Source organism: Periplaneta americana, chromosome 2, assembly GCF_040183065.1.
Source record: "Periplaneta americana isolate PAMFEO1 chromosome 2, P.americana_PAMFEO1_priV1, whole genome shotgun sequence".
NCBI lineage: Eukaryota > Metazoa > Arthropoda > Insecta > Blattodea > Blattidae > Periplaneta > Periplaneta americana.
The window spans coordinates 98503217-98518252 of record NC_091118.1 but is presented as its reverse complement, the minus strand read 5'-3'; the positions used below and the strand labels follow the sequence as shown (position 1 = coordinate 98518252).

The 15036-nt window shown below is 37.6% G+C and overlaps 1 protein-coding gene across 1 annotated transcript in view; it reads right to left on the bottom strand.

Moving 5' to 3' along the window:
* The window catches only part of ko (Stork-head domain-containing protein knockout), a 698943-nt gene that overhangs the window by 410484 nt on the left and 273423 nt on the right, over window positions 1-15036 (bottom strand). The window contains exon 2 of the mRNA XM_069818178.1: window positions 4808-5032. Coding sequence (XP_069674279.1) covers window positions 4808-4999 — 192 coding nt within the window. The 5' untranslated portion in view covers window positions 5000-5032. The remainder of the gene's footprint in view (window positions 1-4807; window positions 5033-15036) is intronic.

Here is a 15036-nt window from a genome sequence, read left to right as displayed (position 1 = left end):
CAAATAATTAAAATGCGATCATTTTGGTCCAGAGACACTCATTTGGTGCAATGACAATTCCTTTAACATGTTTCTTAATTTTTATTACATGCAACCATAGTTTAATGAAGATTGACATCATTTAGATTTAATGTGTATATTTTATTTTACTTGTTACAGGTTTCCATTGAATTATGGTAATAATTTTAACCCTTGTTTTCTACGTATTCAGTAAATGGCGTTTGGCCCACTATGGTTCTGAACCCTTCAAATAACTTAAATTGCATTATATAATATATTATATTATATTATATTATATTATATTATATTATATTATATTATATTATATTATATTATATTATATTATATTATATTATATTATATTATATATCAGAAGTTACTGTAATAACATTATAGCATTATGTCCATCTAGAGAAACTACACTTTCCAATGGTGAAATAATAATTAATTATACAAATCGGTTAATTTAGCTTCCGATATTACTTCATACAAACACAGAAACATTCCCTGTAGGCTATCTTTCATAGCTTTCGATTGTTGCTGTCCAAGGCCCCTTATAGACGAAGTCATTTGTTTTTTAATTCATTACACGGCCTTAGATGGCAGTTATTTTAATTTTAAAACTCATTTATCTCATTAAATATCAGTCCTATCAAAATTTTTCAAGGAATAAAACTTATCGAAAATTATTTTTAAAGAACTTTTCTTATGTAACATTTTTCACAAAAATCAATAATAAGCGAGATATTTCGATTTATTTAATTCAGACCCCCTTATAACCCCCTTTTTAAATAATGTATTTTGAATGCCATAGAGCCTAAAATCTAAGTTACAACGAACTTAATTTATATTCCAATTTTCATCGAAATCTGTTCAGCCATTATCGCGTGAAAAGGTAACAAACATACAGACAGACAGACAGACATACAAACAAACATTTCAAAAAAGCTATTTTCGGTTTCAGGGTGGTTAATTATATATGTTAGGACCAATTATTTTTGGAAAATCGAAAATTACCAGAAACATTTCGGCTACAGATTTATTATTAGTATAGATTATTTAACCTGGTAGAGATAAGGCCATCAGGCCTTCTCTTCCCCTCTACCACGGGATTACAACTACAATATTAAGAATACATTTACATTATAATTACAATTAATATTAAAATACAATAAAAATCAAAGATTTACTTTTCAATTAAGTGAAAATCAAACCTACTCTACGCAGTAAGAAAATGCTTAATGAATTTGTTTTTGAGCACTGCTAAATTCCGACAGTCTCTGATGTCACTGGGTAGGGTTTCCACAAGCGCGATAGCGAGATTGTGTATGATGATGACTAAGGAGCGGATTCTTATGTAATTAAATATTTTTCTTGCGTGTGATAAAAAACAATTAACAAAGTTAAAAATTCCTAATGTCAAGTTTCAAGTTTAAAACCCGAATTTTATTTCACATAAAAACACATATTTTCACAAAAAATTTATGTACATACATATTTTCAGGAAATCTATTATAAACACATAAATCTTGGAGTTTTTTTTACTTAAATAATTTTTTACAAGAACTTTTAAATATTTTAAAAATAAATCAATTATATCACTCAGAAATACGTTATCTTTTTAAGAATTCTTGGTTGCTTCGTGTTTCTGTGGGCTGTGTGGTGTATCCGTGATCCATTTTTGTAATAGTATCGCCTCAAGTTCTGAGAACTGCTAGGTAGCATATCAGTGTTATTATATGAGAATAAATTAACATGGACAAGAAGGAGAGATTTTGCAACACATAATTAGGAATGTTTATTGTTTCTGAAGATGATTTCATTCCCGCTTTCTTTATGAAACACAATGGATAAGAGTCGGGTATAAACATTATTTAATTTAAACAAATCTCTCACCTCTCGTTCATGCCTATGAAGTGAGGAAATGCATCTTGTTGTGATTCCTCGTTATCGGACCATAAGCATAAGCTGCGTAGTGTGGACGTGGTGGCGTCGCTATAGGAAGCTTTTCTCCGACATTGTCAGTCAGTAGCTAGAAACAATTTTTTTACGTTAAGACGTGTGTATATTAGCCTCTTAAGATGCCTAAAATCAAATCGAGTTTAAGATTGCGTCTACAGCATTATGTAGATGAATTTAAAAACATTTTTACTACCGACGGAAAAGTGTTATTTTGCCAACCATGTGGTAAATCGGTAAGTGCAGATCAGAGCTCTCAAGTAACTCAACATTTTTCTGGAAACAAGCACATTGCCGCTGCTTCACGTGTGCATTCACGACAAAACAGTGGATATAAAAGATGTGTAAAGCTGCTCAAGTATTGGAGATGTGCCTGTAGGTGAAATTGACGGTGTAGGTGTTTGTGACATTCCTCTCTTCAAATATGCACGTCTGACGTCCTGTGATGTGGAAAGATCGTTTTCGCAGTACAAGTCGTTGTTCAGAGATAATGGGCATGCATTTGTGATGGAGAATTTGGAAATGACCTTTGTTGTTCACTGCAATTCTCGGACAACTACTAGCAACTGATACTCAAGTGTGATTGGTGAATACCTAGTAACATTTTTTTTTCAAGCCGAGTAAGATATTTTTGTCATATTAAAATATATATATATATTTTTTTTCTAGCAAATATTTTCGTACTTTTTAGCATATAAAAATAAATATATTTAATGTTTTAGCACATAAAAATCCGCTCCCTAGTGATGACTTATGTGTTGGTATGGCTAGTATGCGGCTATTTTGCGTGCGCGTGAAGAGATGATATGATGACAGGTAACTGAAAAGGGAAGCAAGGTAGGTAGGTGTAGAGGTGTGAAGGGCTTGGAAAAGGAGAACAAGAAAATGAAAATTTCTACGTTCGTTAAGCCGTGGCCAGTTTAGAATTTGGAAAGATGGCTGATTAGTAGAGCTAAGGTATGTTTATTGTGAAATAAGCACCAAGTGGCATCATGGGTAGTTAAATTTCGTTATTAATTAACTCAATTCAATTCTTCAGGATATATTTGACAAATTACAAATATTTAATGCATTAATTACATATCACATATCGGTAATTCTTCTAAGACACGTTTTTCAGAACCGTTTCTGCTCTTATTCTAAATAATTTCAACAAATCACTAGAACCTACTTACACTTATGTACAGTGTCTCTGAGTGACCTTATTATAGACTTCTAGCGTTAGTAAACAGAATGATAAGAGGCGGTTTGAGAACTTTAAATTAGTTCCAAACAATAGAAAAACTCAAAATCTTCATACCAACGCAATCTCTGTGGAAATTTTATATTCTCAGATTTAATCCAACCGTTTTACAGAACTATCGGAGCAGCTGACAGGCATTCACATTCACTGACTGGTATGGAACGCTACACTAGAGTGTCAAATGGCGTCCTGCGACTTAAGCGCGAAACGTGAACACATTAAAATATCTTTTGTCCTTCACAATCGACGAAATTTATTGTAGTTTTAACCTACTAACTCGTGAAATATAAAAATCGTGTCTAATTTCAAGGAGACTATTTTTGGGCATATATGCTTGTTAGAAGTTCTTCCTTTGTTTTTGCTGAATACAATCTGCCAATTTTTTCTAACGTCCTGTATAGTATACTATAAAGGAGTTTAATCCTGATGATGACTGACCCTTAAAATTTATGTAGACTATAGAGACATCATGTTACTGTAAGCCAATTCGCTCTAACGTTCGTTCCAAAATTATGTTTCTTCATTTTATCTTTAATGTTCTCGTTTCAGAAAGTGCTGCAATACTGTAAACATCTTTTAAAATTATTATTTTGTACACGGGCTGACAGACAGATAGCATGCCCAGAATCACTATTCCGCGAAAATTTAAAAGATTTTTACAGTTTATAAGTTAGGTTATAAGGTTCAGAACCATAGTGGGCCAAGCGCCATTTACTAAAACCGTAGAAAACAAGGGTTAAAATGAAGTTATTACCATAATTCAATGGAAATATACAGCAACTGATATAAAGTATACACATTAAAACTAAATGATATGTCAATCTTCATTAAACTATGGTATTCACTTAACTTTAACACTTGTTTTCTTCGTTTTTAATAAATGGAGCTTGGCCCACTATGGCACTGAAACCTTCATATAGTAAACTATTAACGGATATTATTCGTATTCAATATGTACCAGTCAATGTATCTCGGAAGAATGATGCGCATGAATTATAACTTTAATATAAATAACGTTTTTATTTTAGATAATTAATTATTATATGCACAGTTATTTCTGATTTTCGTTGCGAATTTTATCAAAGTCCCAATGGCCCTAGGCCAACTCAGATAGTTACTACCCTTAGCAAACACAGCGGACGCAGACGTTATGTACACGTTGACGTTTTTGAGAAAGTTCAGCACTTAGCTCGTTATATAAAACGTCACAGTAGTCAAAGTGAGCCATCACAAGGATCCGTACTAGGATTTCTTTCAATTTAGTAGGAAGGAAATTTTTCAGACGTTTCAAAGAATGAATGATACAGAGAACTTTTCTACAGATATATCTGATTTACGTATTCCAGTACATAAAGAAGAAATGACATAATTACATCAAGAAAATGTTGAGCATTCCTAGAAAACTTGCCCCAACGCCATTTCCATTTACCACAAATTCCACTTGGACTCACAATGGATTAGAATTCGAATAGGCCTATCAAGAACAGAAAGCCAACACTTTAACCGTTGGGCTAACACCACGTTACCTTGCCTTGCATACTTATAAATAGACCCCTACACTTCTCTGCGTCTAGTGTCCCATGTTATGACATTGTTAATGCTTACCTGGAAGAGCAAGTAGCCGCTATCATACATCCAATATTCGGCATCATCGTGCGCTCTGACGGACTTCCTTTGTTCCGAGAGCAACGCCACTTTTTGCAGCTGAATAGCCAAACATCGCTGAAGAATCAGCAGGCACCGGGAACCCCCCGGAGGACCGGGGCCCCCTTTCACACCGGGACTACGCCCGCTCATGACTGCACACTCCTTTGTCACATGAGGTCACACCTGCAATAGAAAATGAGAAATTATAAGCTAAAATTTATTAAACTTACTCGTGTAAATAAATCAATTATGCATTAAGATAAAAAATTCATTCACAAAAAAATAAAACGCACAAGATCATAAATCCAATCGATTGTTTAGTCAAATGTCCGAAGAAAGGTCTGAACCTCACAAGTGATGAGCTACCAACAAGGCATCACTTATGAGGCAACTAGGCCAGGCGATAACACGGTACGGTGGCCAATTCCTTTCCCACTCTATTGCACACATCGCCGATTAGCTACATCATGCTTTAATAAAACCTAATTACATTTTCACATTCTCTTTGGCATCATCATCATCATCATCATCATCATCATGCAGGAAAGATTTTCTTTACTTGTTGTGCCTTCTTAAATTGTTTACGTCACTATATGTCTATGTTTTAATTTTATTTATCGGATAAGATGAAGAGATAAATGATCCCTAAGTTTGATATTCTTCAAGGATTGTGATTACGGGCTAATTGACCATTTCATAAGTCATAGACTTATTTAATAACTTCTGCTTATTTGGTGCTCTCAGTTTGATCGGTACGCCACTATGACTTTCAAGTACTGTATATGTTAATTTTTTATCGTGTATCTTCATTCCATCTTTCATGCACGAGAATATTTGTAGATACCTACTTTTTTATAAACTTTGGGCAGCTGCTCTTTATAGCGTTTTAAAATTTTAATAGCTATGAAAAGTTGTAATCTCTGATTAAACCTAACAACCTAATCCCTATCAGAGCATTATTTTAGGTACATTATAAATTTCTAATTGGTTATTTGATGATGCTGTATTAACAGATTATATATATGAAAAATAAATAGGAAAAATAAGTAAATAAATGAATAAATAATAAAAGTAAATTAATTAATTAATGGTGGAAATTAAAATAATACAATAAATCACGTTAAAAAAAAACAAATTATTTCCACTGATTACTTGCTTCTTGTTTTTTTTTTCTGCATGTTGACTGCCTTACTCAACAACAGATCTGAACTGTGTGTTTGGGCTTCAGTATCCAATGATCTATATCCCAAACGCAACTAAACTAAACTGCTTTGTGAGTCTAGGTAACCAAACGCGCAGAACTCTAGTTACAATGCAAAAATAACAAACATTTAAGAAACTGACGAACTTCGATGTAATAACGTTATGTTAATAAATAATTTTTACATTTTGCCAAACTAGAAATCCATGACACCCAGTTGAAAACAACGTTTTGTGCAATGTAACGCAATGTCTGATAGGCCTACATAGAGTACAGCTCTGAGGCAATAGACAGTTACGCCCGTCTAGAACAAGGTCGTCAGCACTCGCTGAAATGAGTAAAGTGCATGGAGTGTAACGAAATATGCTCCGTCGTACAGAAGGGATAGGGAGACAGCATACTCGCCAGCAGCCACGGATGCACTTAGGGCAATGTCTTGTCCGCGGGTAAGAGACGCTAGCCCGAGGGTGCACTGTTCTGATGACCGCTGGTCTAGTTTTCTCACTCTCTTTAAGCAATCTTCGAAACTACAGCGCTTATTTTACAGGTCGGTGTGATTAAAGTTCTTTCTGTCTCGACACTCTCCAAAATGTTCTTGTTGTATCTGCCACTTGTGCTCCAACACTGCACACCGACTCATGGATCTCCGTCAGGGCTGTCATCCCGAAAATTATCAACCAACTTTAAAATGTGATGCTGTAGGCTTACTCGACATCAATTTCAAACACAGAACCGAATGAATGAATGCAGACTGTGTCCTTCGAACAGAAAGAAAAATCACAAATACTACTTACTAGAAGGCGATTCCAAACGCACCGAGTTACAGTCAGCTCTGTAGATGTAGCAGCTCGCAACAGAAGCTGGATGAAAGTGAAAAATATTTTACTGTACGCAACCTTGAACTGAGTGACCTTCCCGCCTTAAGTTTGGCGAAGATTGCAGTGATGATGGAGAGATGGGAACAGAGCCGTCCTCTGGGCGGGATAAGGGGGCTATTTGCCCGGGGCTCCGCGCATAAACATGAAATATTTTGTTCAACCGCAAGGAAAAAAAAAAACTCAAAACTACAACTGGAAATTCTATATTGTGTCATTATCTTCAACATATATTCATGTAGTTTAAACTTACAAGTGAGCTGCCTGTTACAGTATTGTATTTATGTACTTTTCCATCGCCATCGTCAACACTGTCACCATCATCACCATGACTGCGTAATAATAATAATAATAATAATAATAATAATAATAATAATAATAATAATAATAATAATAATAATAAAACTAGAAGAGATAGGATCAGAAATGAAAGAATCCGAGAAGAGGCTGGACAGAGGAAAGCTATGAGCATGGTAATGGAGGAACGCCAATTGAAGTGGTAGTATGGTCATGTTAAAAGAATGGGAGAGGAAAGGAAAGCAAAACAGGGTTTTTTAAATGCGAGTGGAAGGAAGATATGGAAGAGGAAGATCACGTATAACATGGAAGGATAGAATTGAGAAAATTGGACAGAAACGTGGGAAGACTAGACAGTGGGAGAAATGAAAAGATTGATTAGTAATAGACAGGAGAGGTTACCCCGACGCTTGACAGCATAAGGGATGGAGGAGGAAGAAGAAGAAGAAGAAGAAGAATAAGCATGAAATAATTATGGATTCACAATGGCAGAGAAAACTAAATACACTTACGAATCCTGCCCTAAAGTCGCTGTCCGCCATGCGAGTAAACCGCAGAGTTTCAAAGTTTGGCATATTTACAGTAGCAAGATGTCCGCTGATCAATAAGGAAAAAGAAAGGTACCTTCAATTTAATACAGTTTTAAATTATAATAACCATCACCACCACTACCACTATCATCATCACCATCTGCAGCATCACCGCCATATTATTGGGTCTACGAGTATATTAAACATCCGAGGCCCTGTAAGCAGTTATAGGACTCAAGTTAAAAACTGGTCCGATCATCTTCCTTCCGGGGTTTGTAATCTTTTTCCTTATTCTTACAACAATATGCGTTTCCTAGAAATTTTATATCATTCATTTGTAATACCGTACTTTCCATCGGGATCTACAGTATACAATTCTTTATCAACTAAATTCACTCGTTATATGCTCCGAACAACCTGGCATCTAATTTTATCTATTAGTCTTTAAACATGGAAACATCTAAAAAAATCTTCATTCGTTGAACTATTAGAATTCATATTTCAGAAACAGGAAGTAATGCTGGTTCATACTAATGCTGGCCGGATTTAAATCAGCAAACCTCGGAGCCAACGCTAACTTCGTTACGGCCAGACCACCAGGAAGGCAAGGAAAGAAAGAGTGGGAGAAAAGCGGAGGAAGAACACAAGGACGAGTAAGAACACGAAGAACGGAGAAAAACAAGCGAGATGGGAAAAAAGAGACGAATGAGAAGAATAACAGGAGTAAAACAGTACGAGAGGAAAAAAAATAACATTAATAACAAGAGGAAGAGAAAAGGAGAACATAAGAAAGGGAATACAGGGTAAAGAAAAGTGCGAGAAGACTAAGGGAATAAACATTACGATTAATTACAGGTGAAGAAGAAGTAGGAGGGACTCATGAGAGAGGCGAGGAAAAATGAATAGGAAAAATAGTAAGAGGAAGAAGAATAAAATGAAAAAGAGAAAAAAGATGAAGAGCAGAAGAAAGAAAATTGAAGAGGAAGGAAAGAAAAGAAAGACAAAGAATTGAATAGCTCTAGGCGTCCCTTTAAGCATAGGCTAATTTTATTTTTTTAGTAGGTTATTTTAAGACGCTGTAGGCCTATCAATATCTTCGGTTATTAAATTTAGACAAAATTATTAATCTCTCAAGGCTTATACACCATTGTTTCGTTAATAATACATCCAGAAATCTCTGTGGCTATACTTGCTGTGTGAAACTATCAGTGTTGGATCCCCATGGAGTGAGTCTAATGGGAGGATGATGCAATGAGGTAGTTTCGTGGTAATTACACAGCAGCGTTAAAGATGATTGTCAGTTATACATAATTCCTGTCTGAATGAGATGAAGGTGATAATGCCGGTGAAATGAGTCCGGGGTCCACCACCGATAGTTACCCAGCATTTGCTCGTATTGCGTTGAGGGAAAACCCCGGAAAAATCCTCAACCAGGTAACTTGTCCCGACCGGGATTTAACCCCGGGCCACCTGGTTTCGCGGCCAGACGCGCTAACCGTTATTCCACAAGTGTAGATTCCATTTTAAATTGCGGGTATAATTTTCTCGAGTAATATAATCATGAAATTCATTACTAGGAGCGTCATTTGCTACTGGGAACTCTACAGTTGAGTTCAGTATTTGTATTTTAGGTAAAGTTGCCCAATTCCGTAATTCTCCAAATTCCGTGATACGTTTTTTTCACTGAATGTCACGGGACTGAGTATCTTGCTAGGAAGTTCACCGATGTCTCAAATGTAGGCGAAAGATGCACTCTTTCGAGAAAGATGTCTGGCGCTATGGTCGAACAGCAAAGCTTTGCCTGGCATTCAATTTTAAAAAAGTATCACGGGATTAGGGGTATCACGGAAATAGGCAACTTTACCCTATATATTATAATAAATACTCTACAATTTCTTCGACTCATCATTTCGGGACTTAAGTTCCGAACGAACCCGAACATTGATAGTTTATGTGACTACACCACGCTACCTCACAGTGACTTTGTCAACACAAATCTCAAGAACGGCAACAATCGACTCTCGACGCCTTTGATGAAACGTCGGTACATAGACAAGAGAAAAGATAAGACGTTTCCCACCATACTCATTTCCCAATTGCTCCCTTATGCCACAATTCACCTCACCGACTCCCAGAGTCCGTATTTCAAAAGGCCCGTTAAATGAAGAGCTGCGTGACCATCTCAGTAAATACATTCAACAATAATCCTTGTCTTTACTGAACAACCCTCGTATATTGACGCCCATTGTGAATTAATTCTCCGCACCGGGAGGTACTGAAAATGGATCATTAAGCGAGGTAAGAGAGAAATGACCGGGTTCATTTAAACTGAAACAAGTCCTGCTGGATGGATGAACTAGAATAAATCGCAAGCTCCGCATTTTCATATCGAGCGAGGGAGCTCCCCCGCGACTAGGGGTGAGAACGTCATATAATCTCTGAGTGGCCGTAAAAAGCCCCATAAAAATCGCATATCCGAAATCTGGATTGATAGCACTTAGCGTTACAACTCCAGGCAGCTGCTTAACGTCGCGGCCTGAGCAGCATTTAAATAAGCGTTCGGTAACGTCTAGTGCATATGCTGTAGGACCAACGAGCTAGAAATAAGAATATAGAGTGGCGATCGCGCCGCCATCTTTGAAACTTTTGAACCTATGTCCGCCATATTTTAACTGGTCAACAAGTGGGCGTGGTTCCTATATAATAATACGGAAAGTGACTGTATGGAACATGTTGCACCTTATAATCTTATTTTATATCGCATTAACCCATATAGTCCATTTAGTGACATTATTTTAACAGTAGTCATGAAACCCATACAGCAACAGTTTATTCCATATATCTTAACATCGAAGCTTAAAGATGTGGGTACAAGTGAGCGTGGTTCCTATAGGATGAGGCTGAAAGGAATGTTTAGAATGTTGCATCTTGTGAATCTTAAGCCCGGTTCAGACTGTGCGTGTTTCTGTGGTGGATTCCAAGGTGACTGCGCTGATGGGTAGCCTGCGTGCTCACTTGCCGAAAGTAATGCGCTATGGTGGCACCTTGGATGGCTAGCTTGCTGGATTTCGAGGGTAGGTTCCTTGCTATTTTTCGTGATGGTTTGCAGGCTGGAACCAAAGATGATCACATAGTATCACCACTGAAACCATGTCGCCATGTTCGTTGTTTTCCAACTAAACCTGTTTTTTTTTCTATATTCTTTAGTTTCTAAGAAACAACAAATAAATATCGGACTTTAGTTGTTTTGCACTTATGGATTAATTACTTTATTATGACATTTACTACTGTTAATGTAAGGCTTTAGTTATTTTCCGCTCATGGTTTAGATTCTTTTTGACCATGAGCGTTGGCAATAGATGAAACAGCAGATGATTTTCCAATTTGAACTGTGAAAAGAGCCAGCTCCGTGTGAACAACTACCGTCACCGTAGCCAACACGGGAGCCAGCAAGCGAGCACGCAGGGCAGCCATCAGCGCAGCCATCTTGGAATCCATCACAGAAACTAGCACCGTCCGAACTAGGCTTTATTTTATATTGTAAATAGATCCCATTTTTACCAGTGGAAGGAAACCCACGCAACATTTTATTATATACATCTTACATTAACATTGAAGCTTTAAGGTGTAGAACAAGTACAGAAGTGGACGTGGTTCCTATAGGATAAGACGGAAAGGGTAGTCCAGGATAGTTGCATCCAAGGGCGGCTTTAGGGGTAGTGCCTTCGTGCCATGGCACTACCTAAATAAAATATAATTAAATATTATTTTTAACTGTACATTCAGAGCTCTATAAGGTCACAAATATTATAAAAAATATGGATTAATCATGGAGTGATTCCAGCAGAACATCGATTTGAACTACCGCGCCGTGTCAGAATAACAATGCCGTTCGCCCGCTCATGCGCTGTTGCATAGTTGTACATGTCTTTGTCATTCGAGTCAGCTTCCAACCAGTGTTGCCAACACATAAATTGTACCTCTGTCAGTCTAACACCTGGAAATCCTCAGAATCCGTCAAAATAAAAAAAAAATACCCACTCAATATATCTATATACAAATAAAAAGCAAATTTTAACACAACTTACCAATCTTGACTAAAATAATAATAATTCGTCAATCTCTAATTTGATTACGAGGAAATCTGAAACAGGGGATTCTTTAACATGGTATATCACAGCCATGATCACTATACAACAGATTGCTCAGCCTTATAGGCTTTGGCGGCAACAACTTTTATCAAGTCTACTATACTGCCATCTAGCGACAGTAGGAGTCGCGTCATAACTCTCATATGAATTGCATGGAGCAACTGTACTTCCATCTAGTGTTCGTTTCCAGTCGACCTTGTTATGAATTTGTGCCCAATCCTAGATTCATTCAGGAGTTTCTGTAATGTCCATCTTACGTACAATTTACAATGGTGAAAGAATTTGATTTACCTGTGCATCACTTCGCACATTTTTCTTCTTCTCGTCTGCCTTCCTTTCCAGCTGTTCGTGGTTTTCTGCCATCATCATTCTAGTTTTTGTTGATCTCGTCATTTTTTCGTGTTCATTGTTCTGCCGGTTTAGTCATGTTCTTATTTATCCCAAATTTCAGTTGATTAATCATTTATCTTTACAAAATTCTAGGTCGTAATACTTTCCATTTATACTTTCAGTTTGTCTTCATATATTTTTGTAAAATGGTCCTCCTTACCATTCATGAATGAAAGTAGAAACTTGTATTCATTTCTTATTTCATATGGCATATACCTTCCTACTGTCACCTTGTTTTTTTTTTCTTAAATTACTCAGAATTACTTTTCTAATTCTCATATTTTTAAATCTCACTAGTAATTGGTCTACTAATATACTAACTTCATTTCTACATAGAGGTACATGGAGTATAAAATAAAACAGATCAAATGAAATAAGATTTTATTGGATCAGTAGAATCTGGTACAAAAGTTTAACTCTTTTCAAAACCAACAGAGGAGGAAGGTGCTAGTTGAACATACAAGCACAGCTTGTTCTCTGGCCGACTCAGTTCCGCTGCTGACACCAACTTCTATTTGGAGTTGTTCTTTACTTTCTTGACAGGCAGCCTGCGGTAAGAGCGCCTTCGCCGACGGATGGGAGAGCTGCGTCGACGACGCCCTCCGCTCCTGCGTCTGCGTCCGGAACTAGAGTGGCGACGTCTCCTGCGTCTAGAGCTCCCTCGGCGTCCTCCCCTCCTGTGCCTGCGTCCAGAAGGAGAGCGGCGGCGACGTCTGTGTGACCTCTTGTGCAGTGACCCGTCGTCCAGGTCCTCGAGTTCGTAGCGGCCCCTGTCGGTCCTCAGGATTCCCCAGGTCACTCCTCGTTTCAAGGCGGTGTCTACCTGCCGCTGCAGCTTGCTAGCATCAGTAGGGTAGCGCGACATGATAAACTTTGCTATCTTCTTCGGAGTAGGACCTTTGGGCTCTCGTAGATCCTTGATGGCCGATATTACCAACTGCATTGGCTTTGGAGCGTTCATCCCCGTTGACTGTTGAGTTTTCATTTTTAGCACAAGATTCTTGACGGAAGCTAGACAGGATCTTAAATATACACAGTTGACTGACAAACAGATAATTTATCTCGCAATAGAAATTATTTTGCCTTATAGGGTTAAAAAATGTAAAGAAAATGTATCGGGTATTTAAGTATTTGTCCCGGACTGTCAAGAAAACACTACATACAATGATTTTAAAAAGTCTTGAACAGTGTGCATTCCTCAAAATCAACGGTTGCATAACGAATTATTTTGACTGAGCCATAATGAGCTTCATGAGCTTACTTCCGAAGAACTTGCCGAAGAATATGGTTTTAAACTCGTATCAGGTCTTCCCAATGTAACCGTTCTGAGCTTCGCTGATGATACGGTAATTGTTAGGAAAGACTCTGAAGCTGCCAAACAGATTGCCGAAATAGCAACTAGAAGACTTCATGAAATTGGATTGGAGATTAATGCGAAAAACTCTAAATGCATCTCTATTGTAAACGGCAAACTTATTACGTCTTCTATTTACCTCAATTCCATTACAGAAGTGCCCGCATTAGACATCAATGAAACCGTCAAATATCTTGGAGTAACTTACAATGACGAAACTGTTTTCGACTCCGCGAGAACTATGGAAGCCCTCCGATCGCAGTTAGAACGTCTGACCACCTCACCCTTGCTCCAGCCTTACCAAAAATACAACGTGGTTTCTTCCTTCATTTGTCCGAAGCTTGTATATCCTTTTCAAACAACCCCTCCCGATAAATTACCTGTCAAGTTCCTCAAAGATGTAGATCTTCTTATTAAAAGCTCAATTAAGGACATCCTACAACTTACTGGAGATATTCCAGACAATATGTTGTATTCCGACAAAAAATTTAAAGGCTTAGGTATTTTCTGCGCACGTTGGGAAGCCTACTTGCAACACGTCAACTCTTGCATGAAGTTGAATATGTGTAATAATATGTACATAAACAACACTAGATGTCTAATGGAGGAAGCTAAACATTGTTTGAACAACCTTCAAATCGATGAAACTGAACACCTAACTTCTACGAGACGAGTAATAAACACCAGAAAAATTAGGACCGAATTACGCCAGCGAGAGTACAACGCATGGTGCAACTTACCTCAAAAGGGAAAAGGCGTTATTCTGTACAGTGAATTCACTCCCTCTAACAAATGGATAACTAAGCCCGATGGAATGACTAGCGGTGAATTGAAGGAGGCTATCAAGATGACTGCCAACGTAAGCGCTGTAAGAGCCATACCCGGTAGGTCTCAGGACAACCACTGCAGGCGATGCCTCAGTGAGATAGAAACCCTTGGACATGTCCTGGGAGCCTGCCCTTATGGCGAAACATTGCGTATACATAGGCACCATGCAATTAGAACTAAATTGGCCGATGCCCTTAGAAAACTAAAATACACCGTCTATGAAGAAGCCCACGGAACCGCCGACAATGGCAGTAACAGACGAATTGACATATATAATAATCGACCCCACCATCAGGTTTGAAACGTATAAAGGACAGCCCGAAGACGTACATGAGGAGAAACGAGCAATCCACGTTCCAACCATCCCGTATTATAAAGATAAATACCAACTTCACGATATCAGTGTTACGGGATTGATGTTTGGAGCAAGAGGAACAATACCCAACTTCTCTTCTCAATTCTGTAAGACCCTAGGACTGCACAAATCTTTTCTGAATGAACTGGCCCTCCTCATAGTTAGAGAGTCAGTCAAACTTTTACGGAACCACCTATGTGGACTGT